Below are 27,028 nucleotides of genomic sequence, written 5' to 3'. Positions count from 1 at the left end.
AAATATCTAAAAAATGACATTATCTAAACTCATGATCACGAATCCTGGACACAGACATACATGTACATGTATGCACAGAAGCAAACATTGCACAACCTTTGACCTTTAATGTGACCTATGACCTGTACCTTGCCTGATTATCCTGGACAGAACGTCCTGAATTATTGGTCAGCCTACAGTATAAACACCAATGAGATAAATCATCAACATCAGAAAGATATGATGATAGTTCACCTCCAAGCAGATGTCTGGCAGCTAAAACGTTACACACAACTTACAGTTACAACTGGCCATCTAGCTAGAGATAGTCCTTAGCCACCCAGCCTCTTAAGATAGTCAGTTCTAACCGTAACATTTTTGCCACCAGGCATCTGCTTGGAGATTACAGTACAAACAATGGTGAGAATTTTTTTCAAGCACAGTTGGAGCATCATCACTAGAAAGCTTTAAACAACTTCTGCAATATTAAATGTGCAAAGATTGAGTGTAACAAGTTGTTCAGTACTATGTAGCTAGCTGCCGCCATGCCGCGTTCCTGCAAAACTGGTGTGTTATACCAAAGGGCGGTTATACCGGCTATACAGATACAGAAGCTGGTGTGTTATGCCAAAGGGCGGTTATACCGGCTATACAGATACAGAAGCTGGTGTGTTATGCCAAAGGGCGGTTATACTGGCTATACAGATACAGAAGCTGGTGTGTCATGCCAAAGGGCGGTTATACCGGCTATACAGATACAGAAGCTGGTGTGTCATGCCAAAGGGCGGTTATACCGGCTATACTGATACAGAAGCTGGTGTGTTATGCCAAAGGGCGGTTATACCGGCTATACAGATACAGAAGCTGGTGTGTTATGCCAAAGGGCAGTTATACCGGCTATACAGATACAGAAGCTGGTGTGTTATGCCAAAGGGCGGTTATACCGGCTATACTGATACAGAAGCTGGTGTGTTATGCTGAAGGGCAGTTATACCGGCTATACAGATACAGAAGCTGGTGTGATACACCGAAGGGCGGTTATAGTATACCGGCTATACAGATACAGAAGCTGGTGTGTTACACCGAAGGGCGGTTATACCGGCTATACAGATACAGATATATCCCGGCTCATGTTGCTCCTCTGTTACCCCTCCGATACCCGTACCAGCCAGTCCATTACAAACCCATTCCACCCACGTACAAAATGTACACACAGACCATCACAGGACCTCCCTCAGATGACTCGCCTAAGGAGGGTACTTTCTGTTCTGTCTCTGACAGATGTCCCTCTCCCAGCTACCACATCAAATCTGGCAACACGGATTGACCTCTGACCAAAACCAGTCCTGCGCTCCCCTTGTAAATCTTTTAATGTACATGATATGTTTTATAAAAGACATGGTGCTTTCCTTAAACAAGATCACTTGAAGATAGGAAGAATCACCGTTAAAAGCTAAAGTTTGTCATGATTTCAAATCCTCACAATATGCATGTATTGACATTTGGGAGATACTAGCAACCAGGCTTTTAGCTAGGGGGGCGTCCGGGCATCTTTTGGACGCCCTGTACTGAAAATAATAAGAAATTGGACGCCCTACTCTTTTGTAGGACACACTAAAGACGCCCTATTTTTTTCGCCGACGTTTTGTCTGGTAACCCTGCTGAATGTGTTCAAAATTCGCCGAATCTGAGCTGGCAACTGCTGTGAAGAAAAAAAATCCTTTATGAGGCCACACCAATTTGATTTGTTGGTTCTTGGATTTGCAAAAAAAAAAATGCTGGTTCTATATCAACTCAAATATGCTTATATTTGACCCCAACAGTTGAGGTTGCTTCCTAGTTGTTGCAGTTTTTTTTTTTCCATCTATCAATGAGTGGTTTGATTAAAAGTTCAAAATTAATTGTTTAAATTTTGAACCAGCCTGGTGTGTTGACTTCATGGCTCCTATCGTACCATTTTGGGCTATAACAGTATGCATAGGCCAGTTTGTTTTTTTTATGCCCGCCCGCTCCATTATTTTTCTACAAAAATCCATTAACCAAGAAATTGAATTGGTGTGGCCTGGTTACGAGTCTTTCAGAGGTTTCTTTGGCATCGAAGGCCCACTTACACAGGGGGACTGACCTACTGTTGTCAAATTTTCTGCCAACAACCCTTCGTTACACAGCATTCCTGCTGTCGCAAAAATCTGTGTCTAAGGCTACACCAATTTAATTTCTTGGTTAACAGATTTTTCTAGAAAAATAATGGAGCGGGTGGGCAAAAAAAATTAAAATAAAAACAGGCCTAGGCATCCTATTATGGCCCAAAATGGTACGATAGGAGTCATGAAGTCAACACAACAGGCTGGTTCAAAATTTAAACAATGAATTTTGAACTTTTAATGATACCATTGCATTGAAAGATGGAATAACTGTAACAACTAGGATGAAAAGGTCTGTTTTCAACTGTTGAGGGCAAAATATGAGCATTTTACAGTTGATTCTGGATTTTTATTTTTATTTGCAAATCAGAAAAAAATGAAGCGGCGAATCCGTTAACCAAGAAATTAAATTGGTGTGGCCTAAAGTGGGCCAAAGTCCAGGCCTTCTGTACCTGCCTCTGGATGAGAATGTTCATACCATATGATTTACGATAGCCTTAAGATACATCCTTCTATGACATCAGATCATAAAACATGTCTACAAGCAGATAATAATGGTGCCATCTGGGCCATGTCTGACCATAAACACATCATGCCAATTTTCCAGGCAATCAGCTAAGCTATAAAAATATACGGTACTTAACTATAATGACTGGAAGCATTTAAAAAAGAAAGAAAGATAGCAAAAGAACAAGAAATTTTCCTGGACAATGCTGTAAATTTATTCTTTTTCCTGGGGACTTAATTTCATAGTAGGAGGGAATAGGAGGCTTTCATGGTATTTGAACATTCCTTGACACATCTGTGTTGTTATAAATTGGTGGTGGGGACCAGTACAGCTTATTTTTATTTTTTCATTTTTTCCATTTCTGTTTTATTTAACCAGGGTGGCCCAATTTAGCCCTGGAAGACATACTAGTGCGTACATGTACAATTTTTATTAACAGTCCAACTCCAGATCCAAGTCAAGAGGATCTGGTCCAGATCTAAACCAGAACCTGATTATTACACATGCACAGTATAAAGTAAAAATAAGACCACACCAATTCAATTTCTTAGTTAACGGATTCGCCCGCTTCATTTTTTTTCTGATTTGCAAATAAAAATAAAAATTCAGAATCAAACTGCGAAATGCTCATACATGTATTTTGCCCTGAACAGTTGAAAACAGTCCTTTTCTTCCTAGTTGTTACAGTTATTCCATCTTTCAATGCAATGGTATTATTAAAAGTTCACAATTCTTTGTTTAAATTTTGAACCAGCCTGATGTGTTGACTTCATGGCTCCTATCGTACCATTTTGGGCCATAATAGGATGCCTAGGCCTTGTTTTTTTTTGTTTTTTTTTCGAGGGCCCGCTCCATTATTTTTCTAGAAAAATCCATCAACCAAAAAATTAAATTGGTGTGGCCTAAGGTAGCAATTGAATGTACATATAAACCTCTGCTAGAAAGAGTGTGGCTGCCCCCCCCCCCATCCACGCCTTTAATAATGTGTCAATGACCTAAAATATTAATATGATCATCATAACACATCACATGGCCATCATCAGCCCTAAAGCACAAACGCGGGCCCATTAAGATTCCATCAGGCAGTCCAGTCGCTATCTTCACACTGCGCTATCTTGTCGTCCCATCGCGCTACAAAATGTACGCCTCAAACCGAAGCTTGCACAATTACACTGACATGTGCAATCTCAGAGTCTATTATTCACACTGGAGCCAGGACAGAAATACAAATTGTTTTCACAGTCTTTTATCTCATACTGAAGGTCTTGTTGGTATCAGTAGAACTGAAAGAAGAGGTATTACTCATAACTGGTACAGATATAGATACAATGTAAAATGTCCTGCCAGGAAAAAAGGCAGAGAGAGAACCATGGCTGATTCTATCATACTGTACAATATAATTTACTCTCAAAACTACAGATTATCAAATATCAATATGACAGAATTTTTAGTTTGTTACAGAGCCCATAGATTTCTACATTGTATACATATGCCTCAATTTTACGTGCACTAAACTGCATATTATAATATATACCCAGTACATGGACCAGTGCAGGTTAGGTACAGGTAGACATCAGAAATACCTGCACAGCTCCAATTTTACCTGCACTAACCTGCATATACCCAGTACATGGACCAGTGCAGGTTAGGTGCAGGTAGACATCAGAAATACCTGCACAGCTCCAATTTTACCTGCACTAACCTGCATATACCCAGTACATGGACCAGTGCAGGTTAGGTGCAGGTAGACATCAGAAATACCTGTACAGCTCCAATTTTACCTGCACTAACCTTTTCCAGGTAGACATCAGAAATCCAACTCCAGTTTTACCTGCACTTAAGCCAACAAAGGCATATTGCATGCCATTAAAAACTGACTTTACCACTATCACCAGTAATGCTACTGTTGTGCTCCCAACCCGACATGAATATTTTCTGCTGACTTAATGCATACTTGGCTATACACTGACTCCGTCCCCACCTGTTGCCAAATAATAACATTCCATACTGCCCTACATGTATACATTTCCACCACTACCTTTATTATTCCCGGTCAGAACTGACATATTAGTACCCTCACTTAGACAAGCCCGATAAAACTTGGGTAGCGACTGTGTGTAAATCACAGCTATACGACAGCAGTTGGCTAATTGCATTGGGTGATGCACAGGTCCCACAACACTCAGGGTTTGCAGGATTCATGTTTCAAAGGGTATGCCATCATTCACAAAATAAATATGATTTAATGAGTATTCAAAAAAGGCAGTTGAGTTGCTTACTGCTTACTTCAAGAGGGGGTAGGAAGCTGTTTAAAGATTCATTTTGTAAGCGGTCCAATTTTTAAAACTCTAGATCTAAAAGTTCATTGTAAGTAGATATTGCCATAAACAGTTGATTGACGACAGAGCAGCCATGTAAAGGTGTTTTTCAGAAGACCCCAGTTGCAACAACTGTTGCCAACTGATTAAAAATTAAATCATCGTAATACTAATACCACAAGCGGGTTCTTGATATGATTTACTGCACCGGCTTCCCTCAGAAGTTGCCGCCTTGAAAGACTTGGAAATTATGGGAAAATTTACGAGGGTCTGGAAGATGAAGGTGCCAAAGCAAAATCAATCTCCAGATGGATTACTCTAACTCTTACCCTGCAGTCAAGGGTTGGGAACCTAATTTAGGAAAGTCGTACCAGAGGTGAGCTAGTCTCAGAACTTCATCAGTTGGTCCTCTTTCTCATCAATGGAGGAAAACAGAGGTCACAGAGTCTATTCAAATGGGACAGGGCAGTCTTGTGGTTGGGGCTGTTAACTCTGGGTTTGGAAGGTTCTGGGTTCGTATCTCAGGCTGGCCCCGCTGTTGTGCCCTTGGGAAAGGTACTGGACGCCTATTTCCTCACTCGATTCAGGTGAAAACAAGGAGAAGTCGTAGACATCATCCCTCCATGAAATAGCTTGTTATTTTGTAATCTTTTGGTGTATTTCAATAGAGATATTATGAGTCAAACTTTGTTTTTATCAGCAGAATGAGGACCAACCTTTGGTCAGAGATGTCCTCTCAGATGGGATGGTCCCATGTTTATTTTATATTTGAGGAGAGCCACACCTCAAGCAAAGAACCCAACACACTTGATGAATATGCTGTATACTAAATTGAATGTAAACAAGTAAAATCTGAGATTTTATACCTCCGGGCTTTTTATTGTATATTTTTTTGTAGGGTTTTAAACAAAGAATTTATCGAGACCGGACACCCCTCTGTGTGAGGGGTCATATACGTGGACCAGACCGAGAATAGCTTAAACACGCCAAACGTCAACGGTCGCGACCACTTTCATGCTCAAAGGGGTGTTTTGGGGCCACCAAAAGGCACCATTTTCACGCCCGAAAACAAAAGAACGTGCATCATCTGCAGCCCAATAGCAAAACATATACCGAGTCTCAAAAGAATCCGTCCACCCAAACGCAAGAAACAGCTGCGAACATGAGAATCTAAATCTCTCACAAAACCCTTCCGCGGAAGGATGTCTCCTCCCCCGGAGGTAAAAAGTACCTTTAATGTTATACGCATAACCCCATACAAATGTCTAAGCATGAACCCACTGTCCAAAATTAGGCGCACAGCTCCAATTTGCGTGCACAAAACACCAGTATATTTCAAGCCAAGGCCTTGCTATGTACAGAAAGTATAAACTTCCAGTGAATTCATTTGCAGTGGTTTTATTTGGCAGTAGGGGGGGAAAGTTGCTCTGAGGACAGTCCATTTCATATCCATCTATCCGTCATGCCGCTTGTCTTGCCCAGAAGGTGATAATTACGGATACCGGGGAATAATCCGCCGAGTTGGCAGTTTCCTCGGCAGGTAAGGATTATGGACTTCCAAATTGCGGGAGGCAGAGACAAGGGTGGAAGTACAAGTAACTGTAATTTGAATCTGAGCAGCACATCGCTTCCTCTCATGGATGCTGGGCATGTAGCAGGGCTCAGAGTACCACCTGCATGTAGGTTAGGCCACACCGATTTAGTTTCTTGGTTAACGGATTTTTCTAGAAAAATAATGGAGCAGGCGGGCGGAAAAAAATAAATAAATAAAAACAGGCCTAGGCATCCTATTATGGCCCAAAATGGTACGATACATGTAGGAGCCCTGAAGTCAATACATCAGGCTGGTTCAAAATTTAAACAATGAATTTTTAAATTTTAATGATACCATTGCATTGAAAGATGGAATAACTGTAACAACTCAGATGAAAAGGACTGTTTTCAACTGTTCAGGGCAAAATATGAGCATTTTGCAGTTGATTGTGAATTTTTATTTTTATTTGCAAATCAGAAAAAATTAAGCGGGTGAATCCGTTAACCAAGAAATTAAATTGGTATGGCCTTAGTGCAGGTAAAATTGGAGCTGTGAAGGTATTTCTGAGCTGAGCTTGTCCATGATAAAACCATACATGCACGTACATTTAGTAGTCACGTGGGTGTCTTAAAATTGCCTTGAATTCTTCACAAAAGCAACCTGCATAAAATTATTATTACATTCAAGATAGTACCAGACACATTTGAGAGACATTTTCCTTGTTACTTCTGGGTATGGAAGTAGTTTTGGGTCTCTGCTTGGTCTAGTGAGTGAATTCAAATGGGAGGTGATGACTTTGACAGTTTATTATTAATTTCAATTATATATATATATAATTATTCAATAAACCGACTATGTTGCTAACTTGCTACATAAAATTTGATCAAGTATGAACCATGGCAGTAAAGCAATAAAGCATGTTATAATAAAGAGGAAATAAATTATCCAAGGTCTGCAACAATGTTACATTGAGTAGTAGGACTGGAGACATGCTTTGGTACATGTGTAGGTAGAAGCACACTGACAAGCACACTATTAACAGTTTTTATCACTCACATATTGCAGTGTGGACCATGTGTACCTAGATGCCGCCGAGCCGCGTGCCTGCGAAGCTGGCATGTTATAACATTATCATACATACACAAGTAGAAAAAATTACCTCGTTATTTTAGCTAGCTTGAAGGTTTCAAGTCCGTCTTATTTACAATGTTAGACATACAGTCTCTTTATACTCTAGCAGCATTTCAGAACATAAAATTGAGTGGGATTGGTGTAAATTTATATTTTCCAACAGTCCCAGATCCCTTGTCTGAAAAAAAATGAATTGGTACATACATTGTATGTGTTGTACATAAACATGTCATGTTATAAATAATAAGTTTCTGCAACACCATTTAGCATACCAGACGTGCAGTAGATACAATGTAGATAAGAATATCAACAACAGAAAATAACATCATAGAATATAACAGCCATCAACTGGAGAAACATCCATAAAATGTACACAATATATAGAGAGATGAACACAGCCTTGAGTGCAGGGAGATATCATTCATCAACAGATCAAGCCAGGAGAGCTCAAACAGACCCTACAGAAAGACCATCTGTTTCCTAAACACCAGGTAACAACACAAGTACCGGTAAGCCACCTCTCCGGTAGCTCCGCGGCTAACAAAGTGTCGTCTGCCGCTGACGAACAAGATTGGTAGGCTCACCTTGCCAGTAATCCTTCCTGTAGACACCGTCATTAATCAGCGAGCGGGCACGCACGGGCCTTTCTTTTACCGGGATTTTAGCAGCAGCCGACGGCTTGTAAACTGTATCTGTGGACGGCCTTCGACAAATAAGGCCCACCACCGTCCTCTTTCAAAGCTACCACCTAAGCCCCCTTATACATATACAAATGGGCCAGTCCGCCTAATGTCCCATTGGATGGATCAGGATGGAGGAGAGAAGTGATGGGTAAATACCTGGGCTTGGTTATCTTGTCGTAGCACACCATTATTTACCCACGCCGGGGACCGTAATCACATGCCCATATTTAATGTAGCGCGGACGAAACGACCGGGTGCCGAGGGACTAAGGCGTGCATTTGGGCTGGATGGCAGCCGGGTACCCTGGGGGGCTGTGCACACCATTATCACCCCGGCGTTATGCACCTCACGTTCATTACCAAACCTAGCTCGGCAACCCGCACACATTACCCCCTGTGCTGCTGATATTACATCCCCTGACCCTTTGGCATTTAGCAATGTCATCTGCTCCACCCAGTTTTCAATCCGCCGGCCGTATACGTACTCTGCGTCGAGGTGTGGCCGGGACGCTGAATTATACAGTGTTACAGCGAGGGCAATCTAGGGATCAGGGCGTCCGCCCGGTGTCCACTCCTCGGCGATATTAGGACGTGAACAGGTGGCAAATTTGGCACGTCGTGCCGAGTCGATAGGCCCCACGGTCGTCCGGGACGGCACATCTCCACATCGGACGTGATCACTGTCTCCGGCTGATCACCATTTATTCGCAGGCCGAACAACCGGACTTATGTAGATACATGGTTATCATCTAATTCACAAACAGTGAGTAATTGCGTGTTGGCAGATACGGGTGTACTACGGGCACACCACGGAACCGACGACGTGCCAAACAAAGGGGGGACGTGTGAGCCCACCAACACATTACACGCCACGCCGTCCACATCAGCACGACAAGACATATAGCCGCCGTAAGGGCGGCTGTTTTTCGGACACATGCAATTGCCTGTGAAGGGATCCATAACCAGTACTCTATGTTACATCCCTCTGTATGACCAGCCACCCGTTTAACGACTTCCAATCAAATAATACACTGCAAATTCACGGCGGGCGATAAAAAAAGAAACAAGCGACACTTACCGATCCTTTTCAGTGTCCTCCTCACCCGACGTTGCGGAGTCACTCGTTTGACGTTGGGGTGGTCCTCGAGCGCGTCTCGGCCGTCCTGGGCTCGCTCTTGCAGCTGCACACAAGATAAATGTCAGAATGCAATCACTTTAATGCCGGGCCTGATTTATACAAATCTCAGACTAGCTCACCACTTGATCATGTCTTGGGTACTTGGACTGCGGGGGGGATCAGACCGGGGAGATAATGTTTTATTGACAAGTGCCTGTTGGTGGAACTGAAAGCTACACAAAACCATCCCGCCAGATGGGGTCAGTACCGGGGTCATCGTGTCTGAACCACTCCAGCAACACACACACACACACACACCCTCTCTAAAATGGACTGTAATAAATCTAATCAAATTAAGGCAGCGGTATTGATCCGTAGCAATCACGCTGGCAGGCACCTTGGCAGGAGTATCGATTGGCTGCACTGTGACCGTGGTGTCTCCGATTCATTCTGTGGAAACGCGGTAAGTCCGGCTTTAACATACGGTCTGTCCCCATTCCTGTAATGGCTCGCACTATTTATGGCCGACGCCGCTGCCGCAAGAGCTATACGGCTTTTGTGAAGACACATCACACCTTTGCCATGCATCCAGGCAAAGAGCAAGCTACTCAAAACTTTACCAATTAACAGCTCCTGGCCAAACCCTCCCACCGGTCAAGGGCAACTGCTTCCACTGGGAATCGGCACATGGAATATCATCCATGGGAATATTAAATCCTATTTGCATAAGTGACCCTTGACAACCTTTATGTCCGAGAAATGGACCGGTATCGATCCCTTCGCCGGCTTTCTCATCCAATCTTACTGGCAACACTTGAGTCCGAATTGGCCCCCGATGAATACCTCAGTGTGCTTTGCCAAACGGCGGGGGAAGCCCATTCGACCGTACCGCCTTGATTACCGGCGGGTGCTAGAGTTGTGCATGCAGGGCGCATCTCGGCGATAGAGCCAGCAAATGTAGGAGAGATAAAGGAGGCCATGTGACTAGGTTGGACAGATGGACAAAGGGATTAACTATCCATGGGATGGCACTGGCAATCTTGTCTGATTGAATTACCTCCTGTCATGACGATTAATCAGGGGTACAAGTAGGTGCCAGCTCCAGTTCTAATGAAGGACTAACAGCTCCACGTAAGTCCCCACCCAATGTGGCACAGTCAAGTGTACTCAAGGCTTGAAATACATGTACCACCTGCTGCAGGTAAAACTGGGGCTGTGCAGGTATTTCTGATGTCTACGATGTACATGTACCTGCAATTAATCTGCACTGTATTCTCCATGTACTGGGTATATGCAGGTTAGTGCAGGTAAAATTGGAGCTGTGCAGGTATTTCTGATGTCTACCTGCACCTAACCTGCACTGGTCCATGTACTGGGAATATGCAGGTTAGTGCAGGTAAAACTGGGGCTGTGCAGGTATTTCTGATGTCTACCTGCACCTAACCTGCACTGGTTCATGTACTGGGTATATTCAGGTTAGTGCAGGTAAAATTGGAGCTGTGCAGGTATTTCTGATGTCTACCTGCACCTAACCTGCACTGGTTCATGTACTGGGTTTATAATGTACATGTATATACAAAACAAGCTGCATGTGGATTTTTAATCAGCATTGACAATGACTTCTGAATAGTTTCTAGTATGATCATGATCCATAATTCCTAGTATTCTGAAGTGGTGTAGGTAAAATTTGTCTGGTGCAGGTAATTCCCACTGTAGGACTTAAGTATTTCGAGCCCTGTTAGTGGGATAGCGGCAAGGCAAACAAGAGAAAGATGGAATTCTGTGCGGTCCATCCCATCCAGCCACCCTGTCAACACGCCTGCCACGCTTGTTAAATCAGCAGCCAGAGATGACACTGTGTAACACCGCCATGCATCTCTCTTAGACTGCCCGTCTCCACAACTCTCTCTCCACACATTTTACGCGTGTCTCCGCTGCCTTTCCTGGTGCTTTACGGCTCGGCAGGTGCGATGGGCTCATCTCTGAAGTCCGGCCAGATGCACGGGGGCTTATCTCTAATGACAAGATTCTCACTTTCTATATCTTGGCAAAGCTTGATCGTTTGTCACCCCCAGGAATATAGACGTAACATTTTACCGTGAAAAGTTGAATCCTGTAGGCCAAATGTCTTGTGTATGTTGATGGTATTCTCCTCTGACTTTTATCAACAGCTACCGTGAACATTCGATGATGACCAGAAACATTTTCAAAGTTACTTCTGGGTACAGAATTGTTTTGGGTTGCTGAATTGTGAATGTGTGTCTTTTTTCCCACCAGCTTTGGCCAAATGTCTTGTGTATGTTGATGTTATTCTCCTCTGACTTTTATCAACAGCTACCGTGAACATTCGATGATGGCCAGAAACATTTTCAAAGTTACTTCTTCGTACAGAATTGTTTTGGGTTGCTGAATTGTGAATTTGTGTCTTTTGTCCCAGCAGCTTTGGTTAGTGGGTGGGAGATGATTTTGACAGTTGATTGATAGGAAGGTCATGTCTAAAGGTAACCTAGCACATATAGGGTGGGAGTAAGTTAGCCATACATGTATGGAGAAATTCAGGAATTAGCATTGAATTACATCATACAATCCTATCCACAGTCACGAAAAAATTCCAATTCCAAATGAAACACCAGATCACTACTTATTGCACTGCAAATTTTATAATACTGAAAGGACCAAAATGTTGTTATCCATATCTTGCCTTCATCTAGAAAACATACTCCCTTCCGACCCACTCAACGCAAACGACACCACATTATGTACTTTACTTCTTACAGGTAGCCCCTCCCTCCCGTACCCTACTAACTGCCGTATCTTTGATATTGTGTTCAACTATATCCACCACTCTGGAAGATTTGACCAATCTCATTAATGTTATGCTATAGCCTAGGTATTGGTGCGCCAGCCACTTTCATTTTATGTTTATGTTATACTTTATGTCATCTTTATGTTTACATTTCTATTATGTTTTATGAGCAGCGGATTCACATAAGCACAACAAGTGCTTCCTATCCAATGCTCAAAAATCCATGTGAAGGAAATAAAAAATAAATTCCAAATCACTTTCCAAAGGTCACTCCAAGGTCATTAAAAAAATGTACTTCTCTAAAGTCGCTGACAACTTTTTTTTTCAGTAGTTCTTCTTTTAGTTCACCTGGTGGCTTTACACTTCCTTAAAAGTTGCCAAGTAGCTAATGCTAGCCCAGAGGGCTGGCTTACCGGGGAACTCCGTCGTGTCTATTTTGCTTAATGACGACCCATATGTTCCAGGCTGGGAATGGTAGAGTAATGGCATGTGTTAAAACAACGGGCATTCAAGCATGCCAAACAGTACTAGTGATGTCTAGTAGTAGTAGTGCATGCATCATCAACATGCAAATTCAAACTACAATTTGCAACTGAAAACAATATCAATATACTACCACTACCAGTACCTTTTTTTCCAATTTTTTGTAACCTGTAACATGTGCCAGTGCAGATTAGGTTCGTGTAGAAATACCTGCACAATTTTACCTGCACTAACCTGGATATACCCAGTACATGGACCAGTGCAGGTTAGGTGCAGGTAGACATCAGAAATACCTGCACGGATCCAATTTTACCTGCACCAACCTACATATACCCAGTACATGGACCTGTGCAGGTTAGGTGCAGGTAGACATCAGAAATACCTGCACAGCTCCAATTTTACCTGCACTAACCTGCATATACCCAGTACATGGACCTGTGCAGGTTAGGTGCAGGTAGACATCAGAAATACCTGCACAGCTCCAATTTTACCTACACTAATCTGCATACTTTCCAGCCCTGCTTAGCCATATCAACCTGATGGATGCATATTAACATTTCCAGCAACGCGCTGCTGTCACAGCCTTATTAAAACTCATCAATCATAACGGGATTAAAACAGGGTAAATATTATGCTGCGAAACAGACATTAACACAAATGTCATTAATTTGTACTATTTTCACAAAGGTCACAACATTCAGATATACATGTATACACATACTGACATACATGTACATGTACCTCTTTATGTCTGTCAAAATCATGTATATACAGATAGCCATGCATGTACAATACAATATATATTTTAGAGAACTGAATGTCTGAACTTGTAATTTGGCATGCTAAAAGAACGTACATGTAGGCTTGAAATTGTGGATCCCATTTTGCAGTAGACAGAAATAAAAAAAGTTAAAGGATGTTCGCAGTGGTTTGTGCGAAGGAAAGAATTAAGTTCACAAAGTCCATGTGTTACCACAGAACTGTTTCAATTGCTGACTTAAAACACTATGAAAATTCTTTTCCCCTGCTATTGACAAACTGTAACTGTTTTAAGTGACAAATATTGGGATATAAAATGCATCTGCAACATTATTATAATGTATAGAGTACATCCATAAATGTGTGCAACTCAGTCATGATAATCCAATCTTCCTAACAAAACAGTTCTTGAGAATCACTATCATCATACAAGGCAAAAAAAGAAAGAATTATAGAAGAGTCTGTCACATCTGTGGTGGTGGAAGTTCTAAAGAAGGTAATATAGAAGACACATAGCCGCAGCAGGTGGTCTGATTATTGCCTCTTGTCTGATATCTCCTGGTGCACACCTGTTCAGGAAACCCCGGGTAAACCCGGCGCGGGACAGCGAATCATCACACACAAAGCAACGGGACAGATAATTTGTCAGCGCGCCGCCTTTGTGCGGAGAAAGAAACCCTCCGCCGCTGCTTTCATTAGCGGGACAATGCGGCGCGCGACACCCCGCAGTGAGTTGCCGCTTCTTTTCCTTACGTGGAAAGCCCTGGAAGGAAGCTGATATCAAAGTCGTCCATTACCGGCTCTCGGGTGATGTATGGTCGCGCTGATATCTGTGATCTAAACGTCCCCCTCACGTCCCCCCAGCCATGTCTCAACAGTAATGCCTACCCGCAGGCTACAGCCCAACATTTCCCTTCCCTTGCAACGTAACGACTTCTTTTCATCTCACCCTCGCCTCCATACTCCATTCCCAACACGCTTTCCTTGCTGAATTGTGGTACGACGTTGCGCTTTTAAAATCCAGGTAAAACAAAGAAGACTTTCAGCTGGGTGCTGTTGTCATTGTCTTCTGTCGTTTGTAGCTCCGTAATGGGATTGGATATGGTGACTTCTCCCCATTAGGAACCTAGTGCTCGCACCTACTTACATCGTAATACCACCTCAAGTACGAGAGCTACACCTGCAAAGAACCGGCTCCAAATCAATCAAACACTGTGGAAAGATCTTCGGCACATCCTAGACTTGTAAAATCTGCTACTTTCTAGCAGTTAACAGCATATGTACGTGCTAAGATGTACAATTATACATTCCTCTGGCATAAAACACATGACGCCCTTTCTCTTCATGTTGTACACTCACTCCCTCACTCACTATCCGGGCTTTGATTATATGAATTTACAGAATATATACAAAATGTATTCCTAAGGCTAGGCCACACTAATTTAATTTGTTGCTTCTCGGACCACCCTGTCCATTTTTTTCTGATTTGAAAAAAAAAAAATTTAGGAGTTCTACATGTAAATGCTCAATGAAAGACATATTTTGGCCCCAACGGTTGAAGAAAGTCCTTTTCTTCCTAGGTCTTAAAGTTTTCCAATGTAACAATGCAATTTTGTTTCATTAAAAGTTCCAAATCTATTGTTTTAATTATAAACCAGCCAGATACATATGTATGTTCACTTCATGACTCATAGTCATATCATAACATTTCTGGCTGTCATGAGGTGCCTTGGCCGTTTTTTTTTTTTACCGTCGCTTCATATGTTTTCTAAAAAAAATCCAAGAAACAACAAATTAAATTGGTGTGGTCTAATGGTAACAAGAATCATACACAGCACATCAAAAAGTCTGTCATCAAACAAAACCTGGTGGCAAAAGAAAAAATTAGAGCGAGATAAACACATTACATATCTTTTCTTTCTGGTCTTGATTTCACGACCGACACCCTGTATCGCCCAAAAAGCTTTTGAGCGCAGAACATGAAAAATAGCGGCATAACCACATTAGCCATTTAGTACCCTGCCTAAATGGGTCCAATGAGAATGTTGGTGTGATACCCTGGAGGGATGAAATATATCAGTTCACTTTGCACCAGTCCCTCTGGTTAGGAGCATGTATGTTTGTGTGGCAGCTCCATGTATAATATGTAAATAAATAGTTGTTCCCAGAGGAATTGCATGTGGGTCCTTCTAAATACAGAAATGTAAAAAATGTTTGGCTCACGAAAGAAAAATTTGTGTTTCCAATCTCAGTCCTTCCCCTAAGGCCACACCAATTTAATTTGTTGTTTCTCGGATTCGCCCTGTCCATTTTTTTCTGATTTGCAAAAAAAAAAAAATTTTTTGTTCTAAATCAACTGCAAAATGCTATCTTTTTATTGTTTTAATTATAAACCAGCCTGGTATGTTCACTTCATGGCTCATATTGTGACATTTCTTGCTATCATGGGGTGCCTTGGCCTTTTTTTTATTTTGCCCTGTCGCTTCATATTTTTCTTTAAAAAATCCAAGGGACAACAAATTAAATTGGTGTGGCCTAAAAATGAAATAATAACAATTTTTTTGCAGCAGATGCTGGACCCCCTACTGTGATCGGGTATTCTGCACTTAACCACTTTGCCCAGAAAAGATTCTGGGGAGAACCCAGCTGCCCCCCTCCCCCATTTCCCACAATCCTCTACACTAAGTGTCTCCCGACATAATGGATGGACTTGACATTTACACAACAGGAATAACTGGGATCGGGGTCCCCTCGGATACAGAGCGTGATGGATCCCTGCATTTTCCAACGTAATAAACAAGAACGTGCACCTGCAAATTCTTAGGCCACACCGACTTAATTTTATGGATGACATCCTCTGAAGACCCCCAAAACTAGTGCGCGCGGGCGAATAAAAAAAATTTCCGCCCAAAAATAAAAATGCTACTAAACCACAGGAATACAATGTATTGTGAATTTGCTGCAGTACATAGCGACATATACAACAAGCCGGCTTTTTGCGTAATTTGTGAATCGGTACTGTACGCGTGAGTTAAGTCGTTGAGTTTCGGTATCCTGGGTGCTGTCCTCCAGAGTTACCACCGGCTCCGTATTGTCGCTAGCTACCACGAACTACCCAGGCCTAGAGCCAGGCCAGAGCCTCGGAAGACGTAATCTTTTTTTTTTTTGAGGACAGGCGAAAATCAATGCACGCGCGGATGTCATCCATAAAATTAAGTCGGTGTGGCCTTAGCATACGCGGATAGCAGGCCCAAACCAAGCTAATTTGTACTCTTACAATGTAGATGATGGATTGTTACAGCGAGTGATAGTACCAAGGATTTGTGTTTCATTAACGGATAAGAAAGATTGCCGACTCTTCAGGTACAGATTCACAGAAAACAGACACTATACATAAAATATAAGACATTATAGACTGCACGTATAAACACACAGATTTGCCATTTTTGTATGTAGTATGGTAGTGTAGAGACTTGGGAAATCTTATGCATTAGCAGTACATAACGGTAAATATACCCATACATGAATCAAAGAATGATATTCAACCCATGGAATCTATTCTACAATATACACATGGATGTTATAAAATGCACTCCAACATTCAATTGACCACCCAGATAATTGAGTAGTGTACAGTATCTTAAAACATTGAATTGATAACCTGTAGTTATCTGTCATCTTATATACTACATGCAAAATCTTTTTCATATATACTTTATAATTATTACAAACAATAATCTACCTTGTACATGTAGATATTTCAGTTTTCTTAATTGCTAATGTTTTTTGTCCTCTATCAAATGGAATTTACATGGCTTACTGGTGATGGGAAATAAAAACAGCTTCTATGCTACATGTAGGTACATCTGTTAAGATTTACATTTTTGTACCTACTTGCAATTACCAAAAAGGTTTCCACTTTGTCTGCAGAAAGGTTCTTGAATCTCGGCCAAACAAATGAACGGCCCTGGTGCAGCAACAATCGCTTCAAACATGGACTAACTTATGGGACACAGAACCCATCTGACATGTACCTAAAGGGCTCATTTTTGGGAATAGGTGCACTAAAAAATTAGAAGCACAAAAAAATGTTTGGGTGCACCATACACAGCAAAACCTACATGTAATTACAGATCTTACTGATCCTCTTCTAAGCTTGAACATGAAATGGAAGCTAAGTTCAAAATCTTACAGAACTACTACATTGTACAACAAAGATTTTATTAATTAATATTTTTCTGACAGATTCCAAGAATATCCTGTATACTACATTTACTACATTTAGTATGTAAAAAAAAATATGTACAAAAATATGCACCAGTGCACCCACAGAAATAAATTGGGTGCACAGCTCCAATTTTGGGTGCACATGAACCCAGTATTTCGAGCCCTGACCATTCTGTGCAAAATACAAAACCAACATGTCCAGATCACGAGATATCAGATCCAGAGGTTCCACTGCAGTACCATAACAAGCCAGCTTACCTTACTTACCTTTACCTAGTCCCATCCTCATGTCTGAGGGTCGGGGACTATGGTGGCATCCAGCAGGTACAAGCCAGCAGGGGGCCAAAAATTCATCAAGACCTACAATGTACAATGTACATGCACCCACATACCGAATATCCATCTAAGCCTTCTGGAGTTAATGTTTACAGACACATGCTACCAAAAGCATATACCTCCTTGATGAAGGTAATAACAATACCAAATTCAAACAAATTCAATCTCTAATTATGTCTAAACAATTTATCAGCAATGAAGGCCACACCAATTTAATTTCTTGGTTAACGGATTTTTCTAGAAAAATAATGGAGGGGGCGGGCGAAAAAAATAAAAACAGGCCTAGGCATTCTCCCAAAAATGATACGATAAGAGCCATTAAGTCAACACACCAGGCTGGTTCAAAATTTAAACAATGAATTTTGAATTTTTAATGATACCATTGCATTGAAAAATGGAATAACTGCAACAACAAGGATGAAAAGGACTGTTTTCAACTGTTCAGGGCAACATATGAGCATTTTGCAGTTGATTTTAAATTTTTATTTTTATTTGCAAATCAGAAAAAAAACGAAGCAGGTGAATCCGTTAACCAAGAAATTAAATTGGTGTGGCTGAAGGCTACAAAAACATGCTGGTGTGTTGTTGGTTACGCAATGACTGTACTCTTTCTTTCAAGCCAGGGACTGAATTGCAAAGAGCTTGTAATGAATGGCAGCTTCTCTGTGCTCTGGTGACCTCCATACAACAGTAATCGCACCAGGTGTGGACTGTAAGGTTCTGAACCTGCTGGACCCCTACTCTGTTAAAAAATGCGGTGGGTTCTTTAACATGCTCGAGGTGTGGCTGTCTCGAACATGGGACCTCCATTTAACGTTCTATCTGATCTGATCTAGTTCAAGCTACATGTAGGTACTCTTGTCCAAGTACCTGAGTGAAGTTAAGATACATGTATTCGTGTAAAGAAATTTTATTTTTGAGTAAATTAAGATGTAATTTACACTCTCTATAGAGTCTATTCAGTTTCTATGGACGGCAGTATTACAATGACTGTACCTTAGGCCACACCAATTCAATTTCTTGGTTAACAGATTTTTCTACAAAAATAATGGAGCGGGCGGGCGAAAAAAAAAAAAACAGGCCTAGGCATCCCAAAATAGTACGATAGGAGCCCTGAAGTCAACACACCAGGCTGGTTCAAAATTTAAACAATGAATTTTTTAACTTTTAATGATACCACTGCATTGAAAGATGGAATAACTGTAACAACTAGGATGAAAAGGACTGTTTTCAACTGTTCAGGGCAAAATATGAGCATTTTGCAGTTGATTCTGAATTTTTATTTTTATTTGCAAATCAGAACAAAAATGAAGCAGGTGAATCCGTTAACCAAGAAATTAAATTGCTGTGGCTTTACCTACATTTGTACTTTGTTAGTAAACAGGTATATAATAAAGTATGTTCAAAAGGCTGTTTTATCCACTTTTGGAGACATCATTGAATGGTCCAGGTAAAATTTTTTCTTGTGCAGTTAACTGTACATGTAACTGCAACAGTGCAGGTGAACAAAAAAAAGGATGTCTACAAATGTAGTCCTGCATATACATGTACATGTCACGTAACTATAAACCATGGAGGCGTAGGTTCTAACCAAGCTAGGGCTGCGTACCTTTTCGTAACATCAGGTACAGGTACAGGTACAGAGGTTTAGGTCCAGGTCCGGACCTGTACCTGTACCTGAAAATTCATGCGCGTCACATGTTCTACTGAAATTCTTCAATAATGACAGAAACATGAATAAAGTGTTGACAATTTGTCCTGTATCTTTCAAAGAACATCAAATATAACCATGGATGATATAACTAGGTTTCCTATCTCACTTCTCACTAGTTCTCAGTCACCCTCTTAGTGACCCACACTTACTGAACTCTTTATTTTAACGCTGTATGTTCATTTTCCTGGCAGGCCTCCTTGTGTGTAGTGATCAAGTATGAATTTTTGTTCCGGTCCAAAAAACCAGTCCACCGACGTTTCGTTTTTTTTGGACCGGACCAATAGTATTTTTCCCGTCCGTACCGGTCCACCTGGACCGGTACGAAGCCCTAAACCAAGCAGCAGGAGAGCAGCATTCATAATGTAAAATCAATACCCAACCAGTTGTTGAATGATACTTACATGTTACATATCAAGTATACTAATTAAAAAGCAATACTAAGAATCTAAGATTCATTAATATTCCACAGACTTCTTCAAATTAGAAGTGCTTTTCTCTGTATGAAGAGAGAAAGGTCAGACAAGGACTCAAACTTTCTCCTCTTTGGTATGCACAAGAGGTGACGTAACATCATTCTACACATATGAGAATGCTCGAATTTTTCACTGCAGTCATTACCAAAACTGCTAGGAGGCATTGCTGACTGCAGGCTGCAGTTCCCATATCTTTGAACTTCCACAACAATTCACTTCCATAATGCTCATACTGTATAACATTTCTCCCATATACACTGAACATGAATTATGTGTATATTAATCTTTCATGCTGTATGAAGCCATCAATTTCGAGGCATTAATCTTAGCACAGATAAATATGCCACTAATATTATTATAAATATAAAATGCTTGACAATACCTACTAATGCAGATTTCAGTAAGGTTTAAAAACTTGTAAGATATGAATACAAACTTACCAGTACAACCTCAAAGTCACTGGGATAGTCGCTGGCGGGGTTATTCCGTGGTACGATCTGCCACGACGGAATCTCCGCTTCCCGTAACGCTGCCTGGATGAAGTTTTTGCGGGCAGTCGGGGTGAAATATCCGTTGAAAGTCACTATGTATTCTGTGATGGGATAAAAGGTAAGAAAAGTTACATGCAGGATAGTAGCATGAAAGTTCATCCGAGTTGGTTTGTTGATACATTGAGAAATTAAACCAGGATTTTTTTTATCAATCTCTCAGTGTTCATCAGCTGTCTAACCCAAGACCTGATTTTTCCGCATACATGTATGTGACACAGTCAACCAATGAAAGCATAGCAATTAGCAGTTCAACCACCTTTTTTTTAAGATCAAATCAAATCAACTTTATTGCTCAACAACTGTAACTGGTACAATGTATGGCAAAGAAGAAACAACAAGGGTACATACAGTAGATGTACACGAACTAATACTAAGATAATTCTAACGGGCTTAGTCCATGATGATACTAAAGCTAACCTGTTGTGTTTTCCTAAGAAGAATATTATCACATTCTGTAATTCAGGTCTGGAGATATATCAGTTATTTACAGGTATGAATTTTCCAACATACACTGATATCTTAGTTATGAGGGCATGAAAGGAGTATATCAAAGATATCTGATTTTGAGTGAGGTAGCATAACATTAGTTTTGGAAGCTTTGGATTGTATCAACTTTTGTCTGTTTTCTTCATAATTTTATTGTTGGACATGACATCATGAAGTGAAATTCGTCTTGAATACCCTCCTTGCATGTAAGACATATCTGCTGGGGTATCATAATGACGGCCCTTTTTAATTTCCAGGCCGTTTTAGTTATTTTAGTTATGCAAAGATACATAGATGAATTTGATCTTCCAACTGCGAATCATCATTTCTTTAAATTCTGACAAATAGCAGATTGAATTGGTAGAGCCAACCCTTAAAATTGTGCTCTTTCATACATGTGTACATGTTATATTAGCTAACCCACCAGTTTGTATACTCCAAATATCACACATACTTGCCCTGTCTTTGGTCAAAGGTCACTTGTATAGTCTACTGACTGAAATTCTAACAGGGACTCAGAAAGACATACATACATACCAATCATTGTAATGTCCTTGACAGTATGTGTTCCAAATGGGAATCAAACCCATGGGGTTAGGCACTAAAATTTTTGCATACCTTTTCAGATAGAACTGTGCTGTGTAAACTATCATGTATATCTAAGTAAGAATCTTTTTATGATGAGATATTATTCTTCTGTCACAGTTTACAGTACAAAATGTAAATGTTTATGTAGGATAGAGGGACCAACAGAGAGTTCCCAAGGGCAAACCATGTACTAAACTGTCGCTCCATATTTTTTCTGAAAAAATCTGAGAAACAACAAATTCAATTGGTGTGGCCTTACAACAACATGAAAACCTCTGACTCCTTCCTGCTTACCACAAAATAAAGTCAAAGTGGAAGTAAAAACCCTTTACAGCAACCCCCTTACCGGTAGTTACTGCTAACTTCCCATATCCTCCTTACACTATATTTTGCAACAAAAATAATATTATAACCAACAATGTCCTGGTCCTGCAATACATTTGCATGAAAAACAAAACATTTAATCATATACATTTTGTAAAGGTCATAATCAGTATACAGAAATGTATTAATTGTGGCAGACTAATTTAAACAAACTGTCTCAAATGAAGTTTCAATTTGCATATATATTTTCCCTGCAATTTTGAAGATACGCAGGCAAACTATCAAGAAGCTTCTAGTTCATGAAATATTAATTTGCGTTAAGAAATTTCATGGCTTCATGATCTATCATTACCTCATATTGTGACATGTGATGAATATACCATACCCATAATGAAGGTGAAATTCCTTAATATGAATTTCCTATCTTGAGATTATGGAATTTTCAAGGCCACTCATTTCAGAAATGACAGGCAATCAAATTTTTTTGCGACCTCGATATTAAAAAAGGGGCATTAGAATTAATGACGAGAAAGTTTTGTGTTCAACGCACTTGATTCAAAATGTCAAATTGCCCAACTACGCAATTTGCACACAAATTACAATTTACCTAGTCACGCTTCCTGAATCCATATTTTCCAAGGATTGTTGTAAAAACAATAAATCAGAGACTTTAGGAAACACCAATTTAATTTCTTGGTTAACGGATTCGCCCGCTTCATTTTTTCCTGATTTCCAAAAAAAATAAAAATTCAGAATCAACTGCAAAATGCTCATACATTTGTATTTTGCCCTGAACAGTTGAAAACAGTCCTTTTCTTCCTAGTAGTTGTTACAGTTATTCCATCTTTCAATGCAGTGGTATCATTAAAAGTTCAAAATTCATTGTTTAAATTTTGAACCAGCCTGGTGTGTTGACTTCATGGCTCCTATCATACAAAATAGAATGCCTAGGCCTGTTTTTGTTTTTTTTGCCCGCCCGCTCCATTATTTTTCTAGAAAAATCCGTTAACCAAGAAATTAAATTGGTGTGGCCTTAGAGTATTTTTCGACTCCAATTTTGAGTGCACAAAAGTACATATGCACCCACTAACCCAGTGCATGTATTTCTGACCCTGAAAAAGTTAGTCATCTAGGCTAGACATTACAAAAACACACCGGCCTACACATATAAGTTAGATTTCAGTAGCTTTGGCACAAGTACTAGTATCTACTGCCTTCTTTGCTCTTTCACAGTATAAACATATTCTGCAAAGACAAATAAGCAAGAGCGATTTCCATCTGTTATAGAAATCTCACGCCGGTGATACTAATAGTACAAGTATGTTTGTAACATGGCTCGTGATAGGTCAAGTCTCATAATGACCCGGTCACAAGTTGGTCATGTTTATTGAACTTGTTCCAAACAAAGCAGAAACTCCACACAAACCCCCCTCCCCCTTTGGAGAACTTAGTATTGTGAATTTGGCCACAGCAAGTAAATTTTATGGATGACATCCTCCACTGACTCCAAATCTACTGCGAGCAGGTGAAAACAAAACAAGGTCAAATTTCGAGTTCATTAATATTCTTAAACAAGGAATGACACCTTTATTGTGCTAAATTTGCTGCCAACTACAAATGTAGTACAACATTCATTTGTAACTGAAACAAATTTGAAAAATAAAAGTTTTCAATCATTGTACGAACGGTTTTGATTCAGTGGGAACATATAAAAGCTATGAAATACATCACTGCATCAAAATAAAACAAAAACAAATCCGAGCCTAATGTCTTGTCTCCCATTTTCATATTTATCTGCCATCAACGTTCTGGCATGACAAGACAATGCCAATTTGCTCATTTCTGCATGTTGACCACCGTAAGAGGGCAAAAAAAATTTTTTTTCCAAAATCAGGCGAAAATCAATGCGCGTGCTTATGTCAACCATAAAAATTACTTGCTGTGGCCTTAATTGCTTCAACCAAAGAGATGATCTGATGTACTTTCAATAGGCAGAGTAGCACAGAAGCCTCGTTGTGAAGAAGACCAAGTAGGTGACTTGCGTGGGAGGACCCATGTTGTAATTTCCTATTCCTCAAGTGCACCCAACTATAATGCTTGGATTTGAATCATCTTGATTTTTAACTGTAGAATTCCCCATAGGGCAAAAACTGTAATCAATTAGCTTTTGACCTAAGCATGTGTATATGCTTACAATCTTATATGCCCCTCCCCCTAGAGGGGGGAGTTGTAGAGTATGTAGTATGCTCCCCTAGGCCTGGGAAAATTTTGAAATCTTAACCCTCTGAACAGCTATTTTCTGCATTTTGAGAGGCTTTTTTTACAGGTAGACTATCTTTCTAGAACTTAACACCTCAAAATACGACCACTCCAAAACTTTCTGCATAATAGTAATACAGTAAAGTACACATGTATATAACGTGTATACAAACTTCCTTGATATAGAATTGCAAGAATTTCATCTGGTAACTTACCACTACACTTTCCAAGCCTCAAGACGCCGCATATACCATCACAATTCCAGCCTGCACGCTAGGAATTCCTGGCTTATAAATCATTGGGAATGTGGGGGGGAAGAACTGTTGGGATTGTGGACACCAAAACCACACCCAGTGGAGTGTACTGTAAATGCTGAAATGTTTGCAGTACTTTTTTTTCCCATTGTCTTCAGTTCTTAACACCAAAATCACAACATTGTGAATATCACGTGGTTCGTATTTTTCTTGGCTAACAGAATATTGCTTCAACAGCTAAATTCATACAGTTTAAACCTTCTTTCCCCTCCCATAACGAGATAGAACCACTGCAAAACTAACTGCTATTACGGTAAGCTAGCAATAGTGATGTGTCTGTGTGACATGTGTTAGTGCTTGTGAGACTGATATGTGATAGTTGCACCCCTCCCATGAACTCAGGAATGGTCTGGCCCTCCTGCTGCCTGGGTCAAAGGTCAAGCCCTCCTAGTGTGTCTTGGAGGCCCACTATGGGGGAAGTGGTTGCAACATTTTTTTCCCACCAATCTAGAGACTAATGGGAGGGCCTGCAAGGGGGGTCCCGACAACGCTCTACGCTGAATTCGGAAACCTCTCGATTACGCTTTACGATAAATTCCAAGTGGCTACAACGAATTACGTAGAATTAAAACGCCGAATACGCTCTACGCAAAAATATTAGAGCGGTCCGTCTACGCTCTACGTAAAATGAAAACGGCCGATTACGCTCTACGGAAAAGGGCTTGCAGGCCATGAATAAAAGAAGCACTAGGAAAAAATGTTGTGTTTCCTATTTCCCAACCGATCCTAGAAAAAACTACCAACCCTAGAAAAAAACTGCCGACCCTAGCCTGTTTTTTGGTGGACCCCTGCAAGGGACATAAATTTTTCAAGCTGATCAATCTTTTTAACTCCATGATCTGACACCTGAGTGATGAAACGTTGTACAGTCAGTTTCTCAGCATTGACATTGAAACCAAGTGTTCTCATGCAAGTTTTACTTTGTTGAATTGTACTGTATAAGTTGGATCACTATATAGAGATCGCCAAAGTCTAAAAAAAAAAGAAAAAAAAAAGAATCTCTAACTCCGGACCCTAATTTTTTCAGGACTGAAACAGGAAACACAATACTTTTTTCCCTAGGCCTAAGGCCACAGCAAGTAATTTTTATGGATGACATCAGCGCACGCATTAATTTTCGCCTGGTTTTCAACAAAAAAAACAAGTCTTGGAAATTTTGTTGCCCTATGACAGGGGTCAACATGCCGAAAATGGACAAACATGTCTGTTGCCATGCCGGAACGTGGATGGCAGAGAGGAGACAAGACAAGGCTGAGTTCTTTAAATGTTTTGTTTCTAACTTTGATGCAGTGATATGTGATGTTGGCTGTGTATATGTGATGTTCCCACTGAATCAAAACCATTTGTACCATGATTGAGTCAAAATTTTGAAATGCAGGAACCTTGTTTTTTCGGCCCGCCTTGTTTTTTGTTGTTTTTTCGCATTAGATTTGGAGTCTGTGGAGAATGTCATCCATAAAATTTACTTGCTGTGGCCTAAAATAAAATTCTGTACTTCCCAATGATCTCACTCACCATGCTCTACCACTCCAGTCTTGAATCCGATCTCCACTCTCTCCAGGGCCGTCACGTTCCCGCACTGTCGCGGCGGGATGAACGGGAACGGAACCTCCGGCATCACCGTCACCTGCACCAGACGGTCGCTGCTCGGCTGCACCTGCTGACCAATCAGCAGCCACGACAGGACCACCAGCCGCCACGTCGCTAGGAGACGACTCATGTTCCTCGAACGGTCCGTTTCCGACCAAACGGGAGGTCAGTGCGACAGTCAGATCATCTGTGGCGTCTTTTTATACAGCTGACGGAGGAAGTTTGGCAGTAATTTGCGTCAATTTATGGATGTTGTGACAAGGACTCTTTTTCAGTCTTTATCAGTTAATCAGAATGAAAGAATCGATTGTCAACAATGCCAAACACAGTGATACTCTTCTTCAATATGTTTGCAATGAAAATGGACTTCACGGTGACAGCTTTGAAGAGAAATTTGATGGCAGGAGCGCTTGGAGAGTGTGGAGTCAACTGGAAGTTTAGTCATCCGAAGCAAAATGTGGAGCTATGCTGGTTTCTACCGTACAGTCCGGGTCCAGGGAGTGATGCTGTGGTATCAATCTGTGGGAGCACCATGATTCCACACCTGTGATACATGTAAACAAACAAACAAATAAATAAATACAACCAATGACAATGCTGAAAACCACAGCACAGTTGGACAATTGACAACAACTTGTACAATGTATACATAAATTCTTTGTTTTTTCTGAAAATGTATGTTAGTTAAAGTTCTTTAAATGTTAA

The 27,028-nt window shown here is 40.7% G+C and overlaps 1 protein-coding gene across 1 annotated transcript in view; it reads right to left on the bottom strand.

Annotated features, from left to right (window-relative positions):
* The window catches only part of LOC109483186 (membrane-bound transcription factor site-1 protease-like), a 46,443-nt gene extending 19,851 nt beyond the window's left edge, over positions 1-26,592 (bottom strand). Inside the window, exons 1-3 of the mRNA XM_019786171.1 lie at positions 26,249-26,592; positions 20,652-20,803; positions 9,375-9,477 (exon numbers count right to left, since the gene is read on the bottom strand). Of these exons, the coding sequence (XP_019641730.1) occupies positions 9,375-9,477; positions 20,652-20,803; positions 26,249-26,453 (460 nt within the window). The 5' untranslated portion in view covers positions 26,454-26,592. The remainder of the gene's footprint in view (positions 1-9,374; positions 9,478-20,651; positions 20,804-26,248) is intronic.
* Between the last annotated feature and the right edge of the window lie 436 nt (positions 26,593-27,028).

Source organism: Branchiostoma belcheri, unplaced genomic scaffold (assembly GCF_001625305.1).
Source record: "Branchiostoma belcheri isolate BF01 breed outbred unplaced genomic scaffold, Haploidv18h27 scaffold63, whole genome shotgun sequence".
Lineage (NCBI taxonomy): Eukaryota > Metazoa > Chordata > Leptocardii > Amphioxiformes > Branchiostomatidae > Branchiostoma > Branchiostoma belcheri.
This window is presented reverse-complemented; position numbering and strand designations above follow the sequence as displayed.